Consider the following 22,109-nt stretch of genomic DNA (forward strand, 5'->3'; position numbering starts at 1 on the left):
CAGAGAACCACTATATCCCTTGATTTCAGTTCCCTCTCTGCATTTTTCTGGTTTTCTTTACTCATTTGGATGCTTACCCTTTCCACAACACACAATAAAATATATGTAAATTACAAAGCATTATGAAATTGTTACTTCTTATTGCACCACTGTTAGGGTGTTTGAGAACAGGGAATATGTCTTATTCATTCTTCTTGTAAATGATTATTAAGTGTAATGCCAACTATAATTTTATATGTGGCTACTCTGTGTAGAAATTGTATTAAGGGCTCTATATGTAGCATTGCTGCTGCTCATAACCTCCTTCTAGATACTGTTCCCATTTTACAGAGAAAGATTAATCTGCAAAAAGTTTATTTTGCAAAGTAGCATAAAGCTACTACATATGATGAGATTGTATGTTACCTACTGTAGCCACAACTAGTACTAATAATTAAATAAGTCAGTGAGTGAAACACTTTGAGACCTGCCTCCAAAGATCTGAGTAGAATCATCTCATTCTACTCCTAAAAGAAACAAGACTCACTAGAATTTGAAATTGGTTGGGAAAATGCCTAGTTGAAATTAATACTCAGTATAAATTCAATTGGTTGAGCAATAGGTCTTACACTTACCCTACAACAAAACATAAATCACCAAACCAAAATAATTTCCCCCTTCTTCAAAAAAAAAAAAAAAAAAAAAAGCAAATCTCTATGCTGTTGATGAAACCTGGGAGAAGTTAAATTCAAATAAATCAAAGACATTTTTATAGACATTTTTATTGTAGAACTTGTTAGGCCTTTTAATATGTTAATGGTTATCATGAAATGCCAAGAAAAGGCTATTATATAAATTATTTCTCAAACTTACTCCACCAAGGAACACTTTCTTAGTTGAGTTACAAATTGGACTGATTTCCTACGGATTATATCTTACAAAATTCCACCCTGGAGAAGCTTGAGCAATCAGAGCTCTTTAGGCTGCTTAGTGCCTTTATTGCTGACACGCAAATGTAGAAAGACCAGCTATGTTAGATCAGCATTTTATTTTGTGCAGCTATGTTTCAGAAAACATAATTTGGCCCATGGTAGACTGATATAATGAGCACTTTACTTTTTAACTGACATACATTGTTTTCTCAAGAAGAATAAAAAGTAATGTAGGAGAAATTTCCTGCATCATTGTATGCAAAGGAGTAGGGGATTTTTTTTATGAGATTGTAGGAAAAATTGCCTGATTGAGACATAAAGTAAAAAAAAAAGGACACAAAAGAAATCAGTGAAGTCCAAACCCAAATACTCAAAAGAAATGTTTTATTGGAAAAAAAAAAACTATCAAAGAGAAAAATATTGGTAAATATGATAGTGTTTCCTCATTTTCTGTATACACATACAATTGGATAGTCAAGATGAAAATTTAATAAAGTTGAATTTAATATATAAATGGATGTTTTAAAATTTGAATATCATTATTCTGTAATTTATTTGGAAAAAATAAGGAATAAGGATAAAAAAGTCTAAAGAGAAAAAAAAAAACGAGAGCCTTCCTCTATTACACTGAACTTACTATAAACTTAGTATAACAAAACAGTGGAGTAACAGTGCAGAATATATACATTTATATATAAATGTATATATATACATTTATACATTTATAAATGTAAATATATACATTTATATATATATATACAGACATATCTGATAGAGCAAAATGTCCTGAAATAGACTCTACTGCACCAGAGATTTAATAAGGAATACAGATTAAAATTCTAATAATGGATTAACTTTCTGGGGGAAAAATGGATCCTCATATGACATATACATAAACTTCTAGATAGACTAAAAGATTTTATGTTTTATGTTTTATAACAGTATTTTGTAAATTACTAGGAGAAAATAGTATATATTTATGGAAACTTATAATGGAAATTTTTTTAAAGCTGAGAATGAATTCAAGATACCTAAAATATTAGAAGACCTTACTATATTTTAAATACCTTCATGTGAAAAACAACATAAAAACAGCTACTGGGGTGAAATATAAATACTGAATATAATAAGCAGAATTTTACTACATCTTAAAAATAACAAGAGTACTTATAAATGTCAAAAATCTGACATTGTTTTAAAAAAATAAAATCAATCTAGAAAATTCAGTGGAAAGTGAGTAGATCAAGGTATCAAGTATAGAACTTCAACAGAAAGAACTAATATGTACATTTTAAAATAATTATTATTATTTATTACATAGGCAAAATGATAAAAAATGACACACTAAACAATTGGTAGTATTCATCTTTCTATAGTAAAATGATTTTACTTTTACTTATTTTTTTTACAAATTATTTAAAAATAAGTAAAAGTAAATAATTAGATTTTTAGAATTACAAAATTAATACAAGTTATCTTTTTAAAGTCATGATATATTTTTAAGGCATACACTTTGATAGAATATTAATGTTTTTTTATATTAATGTTTTTGAGCACTATTTAATTCATTAGAGAATTCCCACAATATGACAATGAATGCATGAAAGAAAAATCCTGACTTTTAAAATATTCATTTCTCTAAATGGGTTAAAAGGACAGATTTGAGTGAAACTACAGGTGATTTTTATAATGTTTAATTTTTTTCTGAATTTTCCAAATTTCCTGGAAAGTCCATTCTACATTTTTAGAGTTAGAAAATACATATTTAAATAAAATATCTTAATTTCTATTGCTATCATAAACTTAGAGAGCTTATTGGAGAGTCTTATCGAAAAGTGTGCTTCAAAAAAAGCAAAGGATGAGATACGGTATAAAAAATGGGATTCAGCATGCCTGTCTTCCACATGATGATTCACATTTACTTTTGAATTCTGACACTAGTTTTTAAAATACAAAAACAATTACAAAAAACACACTACCTAACCTTCCAAAAAGTCATATTTTATTATTCATTTGCTGATGATATTCAACAAATGTGAAGTATGTATATTGCGCATTAAGGGAACACCAAGAGAGACGACAAATGACAAGTTCGTAGCTTTACAAAGATGATACGTCATTCTCCTATTGAGACAAACATTAGTGTCATCTGATTTTTATGTTTCTTGGCAGGTCTGAAGGAAAGTTTCAAGAACAAAGAGACAAGACAAATTAAGTGGGACCAACCTAGTGAGAAGCAGAAGTACAAACTCCACCTGCTAAATAAGTAGCATCCCATATATTGTCCTTTATAAAATGTTAAGTAATTCTACAGAGGTTTTACGTGTCTCTTCTATAGTTTCAGTAATTCTCTGCAATGGTCTCACGTATATGTGCTTCCTTAAAAAAGATTATTATATCAATAGGTACCTCTGGTAGATTTTATTTTATTTCATTTTTGTTTGCTCGTTTCAGTTTCCCACGTGATCGTGGTCACAAAAATGTTTTGAAAACGTCATCCATAACTAAGGATCAAAAGGAAATAAGATCCTTTAACAATGCTTATTTATATCAATTCATTGGAATGAAGACTAATTGTATCTGTAGTTACATAATTACCTTCTAAAATGAATTTCACTCAATACATCCAAACTGATGGGAAGAAATAATAGTATCACAGTCTATCTAGAAATATGATAAGTAATATCTCAAATTAAAGAGAAACTCAATGTATGAATATTCAGCATAAATATGCAAACTATTCTATACCAAGGCACCATATCTAAACCCTGCCACCAGGCTTAAGCTATTAGCTATAACCAGGTGGACAATAGAGATATTTAGAATATGAAGACAAGAAGAAATTTCTCCCCGAATACTGGTTTTCTATTATGTCATCCAGTAGATATTTTCATGTTGCAATTATGTTGCACACCCATTCCATTTATGATGAAACATATGGAAACTTAATTCTCTGAGAAGGTGAACAATAAGCCCTGGGAATATCACTCACTTTCAACAGATTGAAATAGTCTGATCACCTCCTGCCATTCCCTGTCTTTCTCTGAGTATAGACCCCTGCCTCTTTGGATCTCAGCATGCGATTCTCATTAATGGCAGTAGAGGGGGGTGCTGGAGCTCTAGGTGACCATGCTTGTGCATTAAACCAGACTTTTGCAAACCACTAGGCTCATGGGCTAAGGGGAGAGGAGTGGGAATTTCCCAGTCCCAGTAATGCTTTCTGACATATAAAGAGGGAAAATAGTTACACCTTTCACTGCATCACTGTGGGAAACTAATTTGTTTTGACATACTGAGAAATAATCTGATGTTCGTATTTATTCAGAAAAAAAGCTGTATTAGTTAAAAACAAATTTCACGAATAAAACCAGGGCTACATAATCAGACATGTACATCTATTGAGCATGTCTGATTCATAGGGAATTAACCATCGCTCATATACTTCTCTTTAAAGGAATCTAATTTCTATCACTTTGAAATCTTTCCCAACTCCTCTCTCTAGCACTGCTAGGACCCAGGACACAGCTGTCTCCAGGAGCACATGGAAACATTATACCCAGAACACTAGCGGGCATTGATCCGACCCGCTTGTCTCATGCTTCTCCTTCCAAAAGGCCTTATAAATGATCTTGATTGAAGAGCTATTTCAATACTATTCTTGGCACAACGACAGTCACTGAAAACCTTTCTGAGCTACAGCCGGTTTCACAACAAGCTGACACACCACCTTATTTATTTATCTTCAGTTTCTGAAAACCTAATAGCTAAAATTCTCTTTAAATTTAAAAATCACAAAATCACCACTCTCGCCAAACTCTTCTGGTTGGGAAGGGCTTATAGAAATATATTGGGCCTTAGAGATAACAGAAAGAAAATGGGGGCGGGGTGGAAACCCCAAAGAAACCATAGTGAGTGTGATAAGGGACTCGGAGTTACAAGTATTAAAAGAGATGAATTGCATTAACCCCTGCCCTTCCCCATTATATTCACTGCCCACTGGAAACAACAACAGAATTACTAAAATCCCACACTCTCTAATGGGATGGTAATAGGATTCAGAGGCCATTAGGGTAAAGGCAATCCATATTTTACACTGTAATAAGCTCAGACTGAAGATACTGTGCCCCTCCTCAGAGATCAACAATTACCAATTTAACATTAAGAAATCCACAAGCACTTTCAGAACTGCAAAATAAACCGAAGAGTCCAAGTTCTATTTTTTTATATCTGTATGTATTTTTGTAAGTAAAGTCATTTGCTAAATTGAAGTATGCATAAGTTTTTACTCTGATATTGATGATTCCTCATTCCAGGTTGCTTTGGAAAGGAGAGATATTGTGATTGTTCGAAGGTGGTTATAATTTTCTACAAATGAAACATATCTTCTTGAGGCAAGCACAACTCATTTTTCAAAGAATTACCTTTTTTTCTTAAAAAAATATTTTCTCATTCAGGAAGAAATCTAATAAACTATTTTTGGTTTGAAGAGTTTCTACAAAAGATACACAAGGGGGTTTAATAGGATACTCTTCAGAGAAGGAAAAGAAGAGAAAGGGATGGACGTCTTGACATCATCTTAGGAGCAAAAACAAGGTCAGGGGTGTATGTAAAATATTTAAAAATAGAAATTACAGTTGTGAACTCAAATCATTTAATCTGCATATTTTCAGGGGCATAGTAAACTGACCAGCTTTTTTATTTTTTTTATTTTTTTTATTTTTATTTATTTATGATAGTCACAGAGAGAGAGAGAGAGAGAGAGAGGCAGAGACACAGGCAGAGGGAGAAGCAGACTCCATGCACCGGGAGCCCGACGTGGGATTCGATCCCGGGTCTCCAGGATCGCGCCCTGGGCCAAGGGCAGGCGCTAAACTGCTGCGCCACCCAGGGATCCCCTGACCAGCTTTTTAATGTTTATTAGTATGACTTAAAATAATTTTATGATTTGCTTAAAATTTGTATAAAATTATTATCTAAAGAACCTCTAGGATGGCTGCTGGTTGTTGATGTTTTTGTATAATATAGAAAGACAATGCATTTTTAGAAAAATATTTTGATTGATGAGTTCTTAAATTCTTTCCAGAGATGAAGAAAAGGATTTGCTTATTATTAATCTCTACATATTCCTTTTTTCAACCTCCCTGACACAATATTAAAAAATAAAATCTTTTTAGCCTCCCTGGCACAGTATTAAAAAATAAAATCTCTGATAAAAGGCAGCAAATATTACCAAACTATAGAATAATAGCCAGCTGCCCTCCTCCTCCACGTCATATCAGGTATGCTTTAGTTCTTCCTGAAACCTCCATTATTCTTCCTGAACAACAATATAATTCCAAGGTTGCTTTCATCATATCAATATATGGAGTGAATCTCATTGTATATATATATTTTTTATAAAATGCTCCCTCCTGTAGACAATAAAAACAAACAACAGTGAGCACAGGGTTTGATAATAAAGGCAGAAGGTAATTTAAAATAAGAGTGAAAAGGAAGAAGGAGGAAGAGGCGGAGGAGAAGAAACCATATCTGAATGCTCTTTCTATCATATTCCTCATACCTCTCAACAAACTTATCACACATTTGTGATTAAAAGACAGTAATACCTGGAATGCAGCTGACTAAAATCACAAAAGATTAAAGTTGTTCACTCCTTACTTCCAAATCCAGTCTTAACCGTATACGGGGGTTCTATGAGAATAATTTTCTACTTTGAGAGTATGACTTGAATGATCCTAAACAACAACACATAGAAATGAAATGGGTTCTCTGACAACAACTGCACAAACCAGATGCTACTTAGTCATCTAAATGCTCTATCTATGGAGAGCAACAGTGTGGGGGTCTGGGAAATCTTGTGGTAGAGATGCAAACAGAAGTCTCAAGGTGTTAAATGGAGGATTGGGACCTGTTAGGGTTCTTTCAATTATAAGGAACCAGGAGTAGTTCCATCTGTTAAAGAGAATTCAAAGGCCTTACTGAAATATTTAGGGAGGAGCGTAGATCTTCACATAAAATGACCTTGGTCCCCTAGGGACAACTAAAAAGAAATAAATGTATATTTATTCTGCATTATCATGTCTGAATCCCTACTTAAACCATATTCATGGTGCTCAGGGTCTAGTTCTTTTTAAGTAGTTCTGATGGCCAAGGCTCCCTATCTTGAAACCAATCACTAGAGTAGAAAGGAGAGTCACCATTTTGGGGCTTCACTAGAATAAGTCTACCATCGATCATAAATAACATCACCACAGCCTAAGGAGAAAAATACAACTAAAAAGTGTACAACTGCATCTAACTAAGAGGTTGGTTCCATTCTATGACTTAGGGACCTGGATCGATTTCAAGGTAGGTAAGGAGAGGCAGAAGAAAGGTGACCCCTAAGACTACTAACCTGTCCTTGAGTAAGACATGAGTCCAAGCAAGGGTGTGAATCCTTCCCAGTCTCGTGAAAGAGATGATAGCTTCTTTTTTACTTTATCAGTGCATTGTGATTATTTATGTATTTAAACATCCGTTCAAGAGTTACAAGTTAAATAAGCTTTATGCTGCCAGGTATCTTACTAGGTATCATAATACATCAGTGCACAAGCTAACCGCAAGGTTCCTGCCCCCTCTGAACTTAAGGGCATGTGGAAATGGACAAACTGGCAGTCATGTAAACTGAGAACATTGTTATAATAAAGGAGATGTGTTGTCGCAGGGTCACAAAGGGAGCTCCAAATTTAGACTTAGGTTGTAGTAGTCCAGGAATCTGGGAAGAAGCAACATTTAAGCGGAAACCTAGAAGATGAATAGAAGATGCAAGCCAGAATGTTGGAAGAAGACAAGAAGGATGAGCATTTGCAAAGACAGCTGGAAGAACTGAAAGGGATGGAACAGGGAATGTAGCAGTTTGAGAGAGGAGATGTGGGGGCACAGAGGCAGGGGAGATGATGCCTGGGCAGCACCCCATTACACTATAAATTCCTTGAGAACAAGAAATACATTGTTCTTTCTCATTCAATAATGTGGCAACAGAACAAGCAGATTATCCATTGGAAGCGGTCTATCAATATTTATCAATTATCTCTTGGTGATAACGGAAGCCACTCTGGCCTAAAGTTCTTTGAAATACTCTACACGATCATTTTCCAAAAATGCTTAGTAGGTTTTTTTGGTTTGTTTGTTGTGTATGCATGTGTTTAAAATTGTTCTGCTTTCCCTGCCCTCCATCGCCTCCTACTGTCTTATTTCTGACCACGCCCTTCTAAGCATTTTGTATTTGCAGCCCCAGATTAGGATTTATCATGGAGGAAACTGAGCTTAAAATGCCATCCACTAGGGTGTAAATAGGCAGATATGGGAATACATTATTGATAAATTAGTTCCCAGGGTGAGTGATATTAATGTGTGCAAGACATATTACGTTCAACATCATGCAACGTCAAGTTAAATTCAGAAATTAATTTCTATCACACGAGATGGTGTGTAAGAGCACTGGCAACTCTATGATCAGATAGCTCATAGCTACATGCCATCATTTTCTACACTTTTTGTGCATGACTTTTTTAGAGAAAAACTTGATAAACATGCTCAACTGTGCAGCAATTTGCTGAACTGTCAACATTTTTAGCCTTATATATAAAATAAATCACAATTTTCTAATACATTTTCCAACATCAGGGACATTTAGTTCATAAGAACAAATAGAATTGCAACATATAAATCATCAAATCATTCATTTGTAAGAGTTGAGGAAACTGAATTGGCAGCTAGAATAGAAATAGGTTTTGGATATAATAGTCAAATGTTTAAAAACAATTTACCATTGGGTTCTGGTAATATTAAAATATCTTCAAAAAAGGATTCTAGAGAATTACAGTCTCATAATAAACCACAGTCAAGTAATTAAAATTTGAGTTTCTGTCAAGGTTCTTGCCATGTAAATGTTCATTTATCTGAAATTTGCTTAAAACAAATAGATTAGATTCATTTCAGGAACAAGAATGACATGACTTTTTTGTTAACACTGATTAATGATTTTAGTTCCTAATGTCATTAGTAGACTATTATCATTTTGCCATTTGAAAAATGGTCTCCAGAATCTCTAGGTCTCATCTAGGTTTGCCCATTTCTTATATTCTACTGACCTCTAGAGACTATATGTGTGTGTATATAAATCACATACGATATGTGGTTATAAATACATACAACATATACATCATAAATGACATACAAACTAGGAATAAAAGGATCTTAACCATAGAAGCCCATTTCATTTTTAGAAAAAATATGTACATATTATTTACATATATTTTCAAACAGACCCTTAGGTATACATGTTTAATAATAAGCATGTTGATAGCACTTTCCGTGTTCTACTTGTATAAGACTCACCGAAAAGTGAATTTCAAACAAACTAACCCTATCTTTGCTTTGTGACTTTCCAGCAGTAAGGAATAATAGAGAATTTGGGCACACTGGCCAAGCTTTTCCATAAAGCCAAATATATTTTTAGTTGAGATTAGATCACTTTATGTGAGGATATGCTTCCCCCAAATCATGCTTGCTGTATTTCTTTTCTAGCCCTCCTCCTGACCAGGCAAAGCATGTCAAATTTAGATGTACCCAGTGAGAGCTCAGATGGCTTGGTAAGCCTTGAATTTTTTCTCTGTGTTTCCAATTGCTAAATATATTCATGAACGTAACATTCAACATTAAAATAATTTCTGATTCAGGACTAGATCATGAACTCCTTAAGGGTTAGGTCTGGTTCGCCTTGGCATCCTTGCTACCTAGCACACTGACATTAGATTGCGGGAAATGAATAATGTCAGCTGGAGAAAAGTGCAGTATCTTACCAGGCACATAGCCACGCCATATCTTACTAGGAATATACCCATTATCTCTCTACTTCTGAATATTTATAGTAGATAAAGATACGAATATAGATACTGATACAGAGATGGAGGTAGAAGCATGTACATATATATAGAGAGAGAAAGAGAAACATATATGCATGAATATATGTATAGATATATGTGTAAATGAGGCACCTCCCCATCTATACAGAACTCATGACTAGACTTGTCAATTATTTTTCTAATAGTCATTGAAGTTTTCCATTTTCAGTACTGTATACTACATTACTGTTTAAATTCTCATTTAAAATATGGGTGGAAATAAAATAGAATATGGGTGGAAAACCACTTGTCATTATACTACGTCACCAATCATACCTCAGCATTAAAAACTCCAAATAGATTTCTCTCTAATATACTCAATTTTAATCTAGTGATAATATGTTTAGGATCAAGAGCGTTTTAACATTTTTTTTTTTGCCCTTCAGTATATCTGTGTTAGCTATATTTTGTCATTTACATCATATTACATAGTAGATTTAGAAACAGAAACATCTTGCAGAGTTTGATTAGGCACCTTAGAGTGCAACTAATTATTATAGACATGTTTGTCAGAAAAGGATAGTATGAAAGAAGAGTCAATTATTTGCTGAGACATTGTTACCAAGTGGCAGATACAACCACAAGACTTTGAAAATGTCCAAGCCACAACTGACATATAAGAAAAAGAAAGGAAATCAAATTGTGATTCTGCAGTGATTTCCAGTAGGTGGAATCCTGCGGCCTATTCTATAAATTTGGAAAGGTGCTGGGAATGCCAACGTCCCTATAAACTTCCTATACTTTGACCATTTCAGCCTAATTCTATCTAAAGAGGCTTTACGGTCTTTAAAGTCCTCTGGGACTCTGAAGACCTCCAGGGGGGCAAATCCTAAATATAAATAGTTTATCAAAGATTGACTGGCAGTGAGCTGGTGATGGAAATGGACTGGAAATGGTGTTGGAGATTAACTCAGTGGGGCCTGCACACCAATAATCCATGTGTGTAGTTAATACCAGAGGAATATGCTAATCAGAACCCTGACGTCCCGCACAAGGTACACTGGCTTGATCTGTGGTCTTATAAAATGCCAACGAGGCACAATATCCAACTAGTTAATTCAAAATAGTAGTTGGTTTGAATGATAGGTGAGGGGGATGATATAAGCCAGAACAATGAAACCAATTACTTGACATTATTCAGGCAGGTTGATTTGCTTTTTGCCTCTTAAACATGACAATAAAATATTTGTATAAGAATACCTATAGTAAATACATAAACAGAAAGAGGGGCACCATAATTGAAATTTAGTCAGAGACTAGTTTCAAATTTTAGTGAATTTAAATTTTAGTGAATAGCTTTAAAAACCTAGCCACTCAGACTTTTTACATAATTAGGTCTTCTGAAAGATAATTCACTGGTTTGGATTTTGCTGCTCAAATATGCCCTTCCATACCATTAGCAGAGGTGCCAATGATTAGAGAAATGATTCACGTCAGGTAGTTAGAGAAAAGACAGGGGAGTCAGAAAAGAAATCTGGATAATCCCTATGCTGGAAATTCAAACCCTGGATAATCAGAACTGTACTATATATGCAATTATGATTCTGTCCAGTTAAGAGAAATTTGTAATCCACTCAGTTTCAAGCCTATAAAGTCACATTTCTCAAAAACTTGTATTTTGGCCTCCAATGGCTTAAAAAGTTCTCCTTGCTAGATTGTCTCCAATTACAGAAATCCTTCCCAAGTACAAGGCTGCAGAAGTATATTAAACCTGTAGGATACCATGTAGCTAGCTGTTTTACAGAGCTTTACAGAGCACACAATCCTGATGCATGATGTAATACTCCTGAAGCAATTCACCACAATCTGATAACACTATTTGTCCAACTCACAAATGTTATCCAATATATGCAGGGAAAGGAAGGAATTGTCTTTGCATAGAAAGTTCAGAACAGTAAGCAAAGGGAGGTATAAATAAATTTATATTAACTTTAACAATCTTTCCCCCACCCTAATGCACACACACACAAAGATTTCATGGGTAAAGAAACTCAGGATGGCTAGAGATTCCAAACATTTTGGGTCTATGCAGCAATAATAGAGTTACTGCAATGACCACAGATGTGTGAGTCAGGAAAAGGTCTGGCCACAGCTGTCTGCCAGAAAAACTGAAGTCAATGGTGAAAAAACAGCTCAAGTGCAAGGCTCAACTTCAGTACTACATCAAAATGTGGTTGATGCCTAGCAAATAACAGTTAATAATAGAGTTGTAAATTTCCATTGTATTAACATGCATGCCTCCAGTGAACATAAGGGTGTGTATGTTATGGATTCGTGAGTGCTGATTTTTCCAGGGTTTTCAGAACTCTCTGGAAGCACACAGAAGCAAAAACAGTCAAATGAGGCAGGCTGGAGGAAACAGGGGGAAAAAAACCCACCTACATTCAAGGTATGAAACAATAATTTCTAAGCCTCTGGGATCTATTTTTTTCCCTTGCATTGTAATGCAGTCAAGTGCATGAGTGATGCCTTTTGTGTTTGATAATGTCAAGTGTGAATGTCATGGGCAGCCCCCATCTCTGATGGTATTAAAATGGTGGGAAGATAAAAAGCTTAGAGAAGTAAATGGAACAAATTAGATTAAAGTGGTTGGAGGACAAGGCAAGGCAATCATCTATAGCTTGGTTCCAAGGTGATGTTGGTAACCCTGTTCACCTGAATAGTCTGGTTAAATCAATTTCTGAGAAAAAGGGTGGCACTCCACTTACCTAACTGTGCTAATAATTATTTCTGCTCCTTCTCATTATGAAGTCTGTTGGGCGCAAGAAAACATCTTAAATGTTAACATATAAACCTTCACTATATAGTTAGAGGAATCTCCACAGCTGAATTTGTCAAATACACTACACATCTAAGAGTTCAAGGTAAGTTAGTCAAGGTTTCTAGAAAGTAACTGACACATAGGCAATTCAAAGAAGTAATTAATTTCAACAGATAAAGTATATACCTTCTCAGAGAGGATGAAAACTTTTAAAGAGCATAAGATTCCATCCTAAACAATCTCCGAAAACAGGAAATGAACATCACATTAATTGATTATATCCAAATAGTATGCAGAGAATATAACACATTCTAAATTACAGGTCTCATCTCTGACAAATAGTGAAGGTTTTTCTTACGAAAACAAATGCATATACACAGAATCCCTGTCTAATGAGGCCATGACATCTACAGTACATACAAGAAATTGCAATAATTATAATAGGAAGGTGTTTCTCGGAGCCATTCTCCCTCCTTGTGACAGTGTTTCTCAACCTTACCACCTCGGTCTAGGATAATGCAATAGATTAGCCTCTGGTTTCTGGCCTCTAGACAAGGGGTTCTCACTTGTTTTGTTTTTTAACAACATCCCTAAAAAAGTAAAGCAATATCCCACTAGTAACAATAGCTCCCTTAGGCCACAGTATAATTGGAGAGCAGATGGTCCCTAGATAGACATTTCAGCATCTGTTGGGTGGGCAGGAGTATAGTATGGACCCACTATTCCACTCCTTCCCTATTCTCTTCCGAGGGAACTCTTCTTGAAGTTTTCAGATCTCATCTTTTCAGTAGCTATTAAATCGCTCGACCCGCCACTCAAGGCTCTCAATCATATTGGCATTACTCGTTCTTTTTGGTATTACATACCACATGACCCCTCACTTTGCTCATCGAGATTATTTTGTATCTTCACCTTTCGCTCCTAATTCAAAGACTTCCACCTTCAGGATCCTCTCAACCTGCAGTGAGAGGAACCTCTCTGTTCCATTCTCTTAAGGAAGGAGTTAGAACTGGGTACATTTTAATCCACTAGGCAATTCTCTAGGTATGGGTCACATCTTGTGTCTTCCTAAGATTCTCAGTGAGAAGACAGACATTTGTTGTTATTGTTTGAGGTAGCATTTGGCACATTTGACTCAGGGTGCTTTGGGCAGAGTCAGTGCTTGATAGCTCCACTGAAAACAGAGAATACCAAAAGTGAACAGCAAGCAAACCAGAAAAAGGAACCCAAATCTCCCATCAAATTGTACAATTGGTTTTTTTATTTAACGACAGAAAAACAAACAAACAAAAAACCCACTATAGGTCAAGCACAAAATAATGTATTTGAATCAAAGGAAAAAAAAAAGGCCATTTCTATCCAGTGGGACTTACAGTACTAATTACAATATAGGAGTACCGGACACGTCTTTTAAAGATAAGCTTTTTTTTTTTTCCTTTTTTTTTCTCCCAGAAAAGAGAAACAAATGGGTGTTAAATCAAAACATCCTCGGGAACATTTCCTACCTCAGGAATGAAAACTGACAAAGAAGGGCTTCAATGCAGAGAAAAAATCCACCAGAAAAGAGCTCGGACTGGTTAAGGTAAGAAAAACCGAAAGCTCTACCACATAGGTTATACCCTTGTCCTGTCTGTGCCTTTGTAATATCCAGGCTCCCCGTGCATAGAAAAAAAAAAAAATACATACACTTCTCTTTGACAATTGAAATCAGTTAATTGATCATTCCCAAAAATAAATATTCCCACAGATAGAGGTCATTGGTTGCCTGAAATTGCATCAGTCCATGTCTGGGTACTAGAATCCAGGCTCCTCTGGGACATCTTTGTCATTTTATCAGAGTGATTACCAGCAGAGTAGTTCTAGCGTGGGTCCCCTCAGCTTGTAGTGCTTGATGCTTGCTCTCTGCATTCCTATTTTCTCCATCAAGCTTTGTGGCTTTTGCTTTGGAAATCTAGCACTTAATATCCAATGTTAATTACATTTCCTAGTCTGAGGAAAATCCTATTGGGCTAATTTTTCAAAATCATATAATGAAAGAACTTCAGTGACAAACCATGTAGGTTTTCGATTGTTTCTTTACGGATAGATCTATTAAGCACTTAATATTCAGTGGGAAAACAGTCTCAGAGCAATGAAATTCTATTACTTTAGAGGTTGCATGCTTTTAATTTCTTAATATTTCATTACATGTTGGCAACTGGTGCATATTTTTATAATGCGTTTGATCATTACTCTTCTCAGAGTATTCTATTTCAGTTCTTCCTCTGACATCATATTTGCATGTTAAAGGGTTTTAGCATTCAGGGATGAAATGTTCTGAATAGTAATGTGCAGTTAACTTGATTTTTTAAAAACGGAAAACAGCAAACAGACATTATATATAGGGACTAAAGAGAACAATCCCATAATTTTAAAATCTAACTCAAGTTTTAATAGCTTTCTATAGAACATCATAAAAGGTAATGATTCAATATAATTCATTAATTAGCAAATTATGCAAAATGCTATCAGCGGAGTTTGGGGAGAAGGATCTTTTCCGTTGGCTTTTATAAGTCTACTGCATTTCTTTTTTTCCTGTAAAAAAATGATCTTTTCTTTGCTCTCCAGCAACATCTACTGGAAAAGTCAGAAAAATGCTATTTATATGAATCAGATAGTTTGAGTAAGGATAGTTTTGGTTACCATCTGCTTAGGAAGTGCATGCTGCACTACCATCCAGTTTACAACCAGATTATTTCTGCCCACGTTAGCTCTACTGAGATGTCTAGAAGAAGGGCAGAAGGGTAGTGGTTCACTGATACAGAGAGCCAAGCTGCAACTTCGAATGTATCATCTCCTCACCTTGAAGAAGTCATTTTCATCAACAAAATTAAAACACATATGTGACGCAGACAACATATTTTCTCCCGGCCCATCTTCTCAACACTTGTCACTTCTTTTAGGAAACATTCATCATTATCAGTGGCAGCCCTAACACTGAGGAGTTGGGTAAGGCGAGAGTCAGAGAAAAGATTTTATGAGAGAAAGCTATGTCGAGACACGGACTGAATCCGAGAGGAACTACTTCAAGATTCTGCAAAGTTTAGTAAGTTGAGAAAAGAAAACTGCAGGTGATGTGATTTTAAAAACTCACTAGGCTACCACCAGCATGACACCATCAACATTCTAGAGCAGTTTCTTCTACCCCTGTCCACATCTTTCTCTGCTCTTTCCCCATGATGGAAAAATGAAGATTCCCCACACCTGTACGAGGGGTCTTCCTTCAGAACTTCGGCGGGCTATCTCTCCATGTTGAAGTCTGATGAGACCCCATTGTCTCTTTGGTCTCTACTCCCCCCAAATTCAGCAGCTCCTCATGTATACTCGTAAAATTGGATTCACGTGCTGCACCCGCGAAATGCCATTAGAGGGTTTGGCAAACATGAGACATGCCAGAGTAAGGTATTGGGGAGCAAGTCCAATTTGGAAAGTCGGTAAGAAAAAGAATCTTATCATGAAATAAATATATAAACCATCCTCTGGTTCACGGTTGCTGGTCTCAATGATGCCACATAGTACAGCAGCTCTTTCCGGTACCAAACCTTGTGGAGGCATTAAAGTCACCTTTCTAGATCTCATTCCAGAGAAGCATTCGTTTAACAGAATGTTGTACTTTGAATATTCAGATGTTCCCATCCCCTCAAAATTATCTAAAAATTAAGTCAAACATTTTAGGTAACATCCTAGGTAACAAACTTGGATATAATTTGGATTTCTGTATCCTTAAATAAAAACTCTGGCTAATGAGTGTCTTTCTTTCTTTCTATTTTTTTCTTTCTATCTTTATTTTTTTTTTTTTTGCATTCTCAAATTTCAGTTCATTCATGCCAGCAATAAATTTTAGCAGCAGAGGCAATGAACACAAAATCAACGAAAACTGAGGTTAAAAACACATTATCGAAACCTTAAAACAACAGCAGCAGCAATAAAAATCAGGTACCGGGAGACTACAGTATATTGCATTTTGTGTTTGTTCAATGTTAAAATAGATGTGAGCCTTTTAAGCTTCATCCCAAAGCTCTTTAAAGGAGAAATGCCATCAAATATAATCCACAACTCTCATTCATAGCGCACAAAAGGGACAGCTTCCTAAAAGCCACCTACGGTGAAAGTCCACATGTATTCTATATTTAGGGTCCTAAATGCAAAGTTCCAACTTGAGCCTGATAATTAGCCCCCTTCATTATTGAGCTGCTTAAAAGCCAGGAAGGCTTACCAAACAGCACCTCCAGAGTTAACTCCCATCTCAAACTGTCATAATTCAGTTATCCTAATTATTTACTGGATCCTGTTCTAAAACATGCCCTAACCTGATGTTTTAACTTCATATTTCATTTGGGACAACACTTAATCTCCATTTATGAAACATCAACCTGACACAGGTTAAGGAGATAGAGCTTCACTGACAAGATCCAAACCAAACACACCCCAGCAACTAGACTTAAATAAACTCTAACCTTGCTTAAACCTCCAGTGAAAAATTATTATAACACATCAGAAGTTCGCTTAGAAGAAAAATTTCAAATGCCAGCTCTCTCCCAGGGTTTAAGTCCCCGAGTTCAAAAACAGAATCAATTGGATTATTTTTCTCCGTTAGCTGTTTAGAATTTAACATAATGCAAAGTGCTATTCTGATCAAAATCATCTTTCTCATCTCTCTCCTTAAATAAAACGGAGAAGAAATCATTCAGTATAAATGCATTTACTATACAAATCTATTTTCAATTGAATTTGCTGCATGCTCTAATTCATCAAAATTAATACAGGTACTTTCTATGTTAAACAAAAGGAAGCCGACTGAAAAATCGGCTTCTGCTGCGGATGCCTTTCTCAATTACAAAACGGTGAAAACAGAGATTTAACTAAGCCACTCGGTCAAACCCTCCGATGGGCGCTCTTACCTGGCTCAGCTGAAGGCTTCCTTCCCTTGTTAGCAGCGTGCAACATCTCTAGCTCGCCCCAATCCTCACCACCGGTCTCCAATTACACCGCTAAATCCACCCCCCTGCCTTTCTTTCTTTCTTTCTTTCTTTTTTTTTTTCTGTCCCTTTTCTTTCTTTCCTTCTTCTTTTATTTCCCCCCCTTTTCCCTAGCAAGAAAATGCTTATTGAAAGTGATTAGTTTTTGTTGTCCCTTTTAAGTCCCTCCTGCGGGAAGGAACAGGGGAGCAATGTGACGCCACCTTTTAATCTTTTGTAAGAGTGAAAAGGCAGAAAAGGAACGCTCGATCAAACTGAGCTGCACACATGACTAAAACTCGCAGGAGAGGCTGCCGCTGCCTGGCGAAAGCACCGCTAGGCTTGAGTGTAAGAACAGAGAAGAGGAGAGAGTCAATGGAATGTGACAACGTATGTGCATCAAAGGCAGGAGGAGAGAGAGAACAATGAGCGAGGGAAAAGACAGTGAGGAGAGAGGGAGAGGGGGAAAGAAGGCAGAGAGAGAAGGAGAAGGAGAGAGAGAGACAGAGAGACAGAGAGAGACAGAGAGAGAGACAGGGGGAGAGAGAGAGGAGAACACGGAGAAAAGATAGAGCGGGTTTCAGGCAAAGGATTCTGAGAATAAAGCCACAGTGCAGTGTCTGGCAGCTTCTGTTTTTATCTCAGCGAGCATGATACACTGCCTCTCTCATTTAGAAACACATTCGTGTATCTTCCAGGTTTGAAAACTGAGATAATCGCAATGTGTCTCTGGTTTTGTCTGATTGGCATTTAACTGTGCGGTGTACCTGTGATTTTTTAGGAGGCATTTATGTGCAATTTATTTCGCATATTTATTTATGTAGGCAAAAATGAAAGCTGCTAATTTCTATGGCAATTTGCAACGTAGTTTTACTGGCAGATGGAACTCTACTTATCATAACTGCTGACAAACTGCCATGGGTAAACAAAAGAAGAAACAAATGCTTCGTCTTGGTAATTGTCTTTAAGAGAAGAAGCCCACACCAAAATATTAGTACTTGCAGAACCTCTGTTTCCTGGCTAAAGTTTGAAAGGTGGTTTCTCCCTATTAGTTGTATTATTAAAGGCAAAATAAAAGAGAGGGCAAGATGTTTGAAGAAAAGTGGTGGAAAAGAGGCTATTAGGAAAGTGAAGACCTAAATTCCTTCTGGTTTCCCTCCAAATGTGACAACAGGCTTGCCTTCTTGAGTCCTGGAACAGAGTTTTTGAGTCACTATTTCTATAGACTTTTACTGCATCCTTCTGCCTTCCTGTACCATTTTAAAGTAGGTTCCATTTTAAAAATAAAGTCGAAAAGAAATGATTTCCCAAAATCAAATTGTTTCGAATGGTGTTTTACCAGCTTTGTTCCATTTCTACTCATCTTCTGCCACATGGGGGCTAGGATTACACAGTTAAATTCCCTAAGTGACCTCTCTTATAAGGATGTAAATTACCGATTCCAAGGTCAAGTGTTTGGTATAAGTTATTGGTGGAAATAACTGCTTGCTTTCCATGGTAACCTGAGCTAACGTGGTAGTAAGCCAGCAAGAAGGGGAGACACCCAAGCTTTTGACTGACCATATTTTTGAAATTAAGCAATTCTAATAATGGAAAATAAATCCCATGTGTCCTACTTATAACAGTTATTATTCTGGAAAAACTAAAAATAAAAACCCGGTCATCTCACTTCAACCATTGTGTACCCCACCAGTATATCCCTGGACCCCAGGCGTCTCATGTTTTGGAGATCCCGTGTAAGCCACCAGATACGCAGTGAGAACTGGTCCAGGAAGAAAGACCTTTCTCCACCCTGGCCACAGGGCTCTATCCAAAGAGGGATTGCTTGATCTTATTAAACTTGAAGTGTAATAATTTTTGTGGTTTGCCAATTGGAGGATATGTCTTTAGCTTGGCCCCAAATAAAGAAGTAACAATCCCCCCCCCTTCCATCCCTGCAATGTGATCAAGATGAAGCCTTACTTATCATTAAGGCAGAGCAGAGATTGGAGAACACACAGGGGCTGAACAGAAGGCAGCTGGCCAGAGAACAGAGAAAGCTCAGATGTAGAAGAGAAAGGAAGCCGCAGTAGCTAGGGAAGTGTGCCCTGGTAAATCCGAAATTCTCTGCAGACATTTCACAGAGTGTATTGGAAGCAGCCTCCTTTAAATGACATTATTGATACAGGTTCTATAGTTAAAATTAACTTTATACAAGGGAGTAAGTAGACTGAGAATTTTCTGCCAATAAAAATAAAGACTCTCCTACAAGAATACAACTATTTCAGTGCAATAAAAGCAGGGAGGGGCCTGGGGCATATTGAACAGGATCAGCAAGACATAGTGGAAGAAAGATAAAAACAAATCAAGGTGACAAAAAGATTTAAAAAAAAAAAAAGCTATAAGTGGCTGTCAGTGTTGTTGCTTATTTTTACCACTTCCTTAGTGAGGAGGTGGGTACCCTGAGCGGGCATCACTTGTAGTTTGATACATATGATTTATTCTTAAGATATCTTGAGTGAAGGGGGCTCTGTGGGGTGCCAAAGGTGGCCCCAGTCCTGTTAACATTTCTTAATAGAATGTGACTCTTTACAAGACATTTCTCTGTGGGACAGCTTTATGTTCATGTGTTTATACTGTGGAATATATGGTGGGTGAGTGCTCAGTTTTGGGAACTGGGTTGGCTGGGATTGAATCCCAGCTCTACCACCTGCTTGGTGTGTGACCTTGACCAGTTATTTTGCCTTTCTGTGGCTGTTTTACCTTAAAATGGGTGTAATGATGATACCTGCCTCATGAGGCTGTCATTAGGAATAAATAATGCATGTGCTGTTGTGAGTTCTGTTCCTAGCACACAGCGAGTGCTTCATAAATATTACCTCTTAGTAGGAAATCCTCCCAACAGATTTTTTTTTAATAGCTAAGATAGACAATATTTTATCACCTCCAAATAGCTGACTCACACAGACTTCTTCCCACCCTGACCTTCCTTGTAAGTTCTAGTTATTCAACCTGCTTCTGGGTCTTCCCACTTGGATAATATACTTAAAACTCAACAAGTTCTACACCCAAACTCATGATCCCACTTCTCAAAACAAGCTGCAGTTCTTCCCATGTCCTCAACCTGTGTGAAGCGTATAAGGCCTAGAGTCATCCAGGGCACCTTTCTTTCCATTCTTTCTCATCATTCAGTTATCAACAACTATCAAATATCTCCCCACCCAACCCCTGTCTCTTAAAGTTATTATTTCATTTCCAGATTTCTAGGGCATTTTCAACCTGGGGACTTTGGCCTGGCCTGTGGCAATCCTCTTTTAATGCCGCACTTCCCTGTGCTTTTCTATCTTGAGACACATGGAGGGGGATGAAACGTAGCACTCACTCCTTTGAGGACACTCTTAGGGTCTTGCCAAAGACCAAACTAAATCGTGACACTCGTGTCTTTCCCTCTTGTAAGAAAGCACTTGGAATCTAAGTAAAGGTGGGTGATGTTATTCTAGGAATGACCTTGAATCTGCTCTAATGGATACAACAGCTAATCTTTGGCAAACCAATACTTTACTATTAGTACTTTGTTATTCGTGACATTTCTCCCAACTGTCATGACACAGCTATTGAAAATGACCATTTTAAGAGGTTTTCTTTTCTCCTCCAATTCATCCTTTGCAAGCCAGAATAACCTCCTCAAAATGCCACTCTGAATGACATCCATTCCCAATAGCTATTGATTGAGCAATTTTTATTTGTTTGTCTGTTTTATTTCATTGTATTAGGTATCAGCTTAAAAACCATCAAAGGCTAAAAAAGTGATAGTGAAAGCCATTATCATTTGAAGAAACAAAGAGCATGCAGAAAAACTGTAGGAGAAACAATTGAAGAGGTGGGTCAGGCTGATAATAAAACTATCATGTTACTTTCTTGGCAATTGTAATATTTGTAATTACTGACCTTTTGATTTGTAATTTGTGATTTCCTTTCTCATTCTAAATGAATATTGGTATCTACAAGAAAAAAATTGCCAAAGGTTCATACTTCTTTAGAAAATGAAGTGCAGATTCCCGCCCCGCCCCCCCTATTCAATCACCTCTGCAATTTGACACCAACCTACCCATGTCAATGTTCATCGAATCACCTCCTCACCGCAAGCTGGAGGCTCCCCGAGCCTGATCACACCCATTCCTCCCAGAGCCTTCAGTACATTCCCTGCTTTCTCTAGAATATTCCCTTCTCCTTCATCAGAATGCATTTGAATCTTTAGCCATCCCTTTATCCAAGAGCAGGACAAGTTAGATGTCTGTCTTGGGCTTCTGAAGTTTACAGTGGTGAAATTGCTTTAATCATAGTAGCTACTCATGCTCCAGGAAAGGTGGTATGTGGTAAGTAGGAGCTTGGCTTTGGAGTTGATCCTAAGCTTAACTCTGACAGTGAAATTTGCTTCCTCGTTGTGGGACGTCTATCAGATCCCTTTCCTCTTTTGATCTCACTTTCTGCATCCAAAAAATACTGTGATGACTTA

General features: G+C 36.6%; 1 protein-coding gene across 4 annotated transcripts in view; it reads right to left on the minus strand.

Moving 5' to 3' along the window:
• The window catches only part of TENM2 (teneurin transmembrane protein 2), a 1,512,848-nt gene that overhangs the window by 627,630 nt on the left and 863,109 nt on the right, over positions 1-22,109 (minus strand). The window contains exon 1 of one of the 4 annotated variants that reach the window (XM_025435138.3): positions 17,558-17,950. The exons of 2 other annotated variants lie outside the window; for them this stretch is intronic. In XM_025435138.3, the coding sequence (XP_025290923.1) occupies positions 17,558-17,603 (46 nt within the window). In that variant the 5' untranslated portion in view covers positions 17,604-17,950. Of the gene's footprint in view, positions 1-17,557; positions 17,951-22,109 lie in introns of those variants that run through there. One more of the 4 variants, XM_049109165.1, reaches the window with a different exon arrangement.

The sequence above is a fragment of the Canis lupus genome, chromosome 4 (genome assembly GCF_003254725.2).
Source record: "Canis lupus dingo isolate Sandy chromosome 4, ASM325472v2, whole genome shotgun sequence".
NCBI classification, from domain to species: domain Eukaryota; kingdom Metazoa; phylum Chordata; class Mammalia; order Carnivora; family Canidae; genus Canis; species Canis lupus.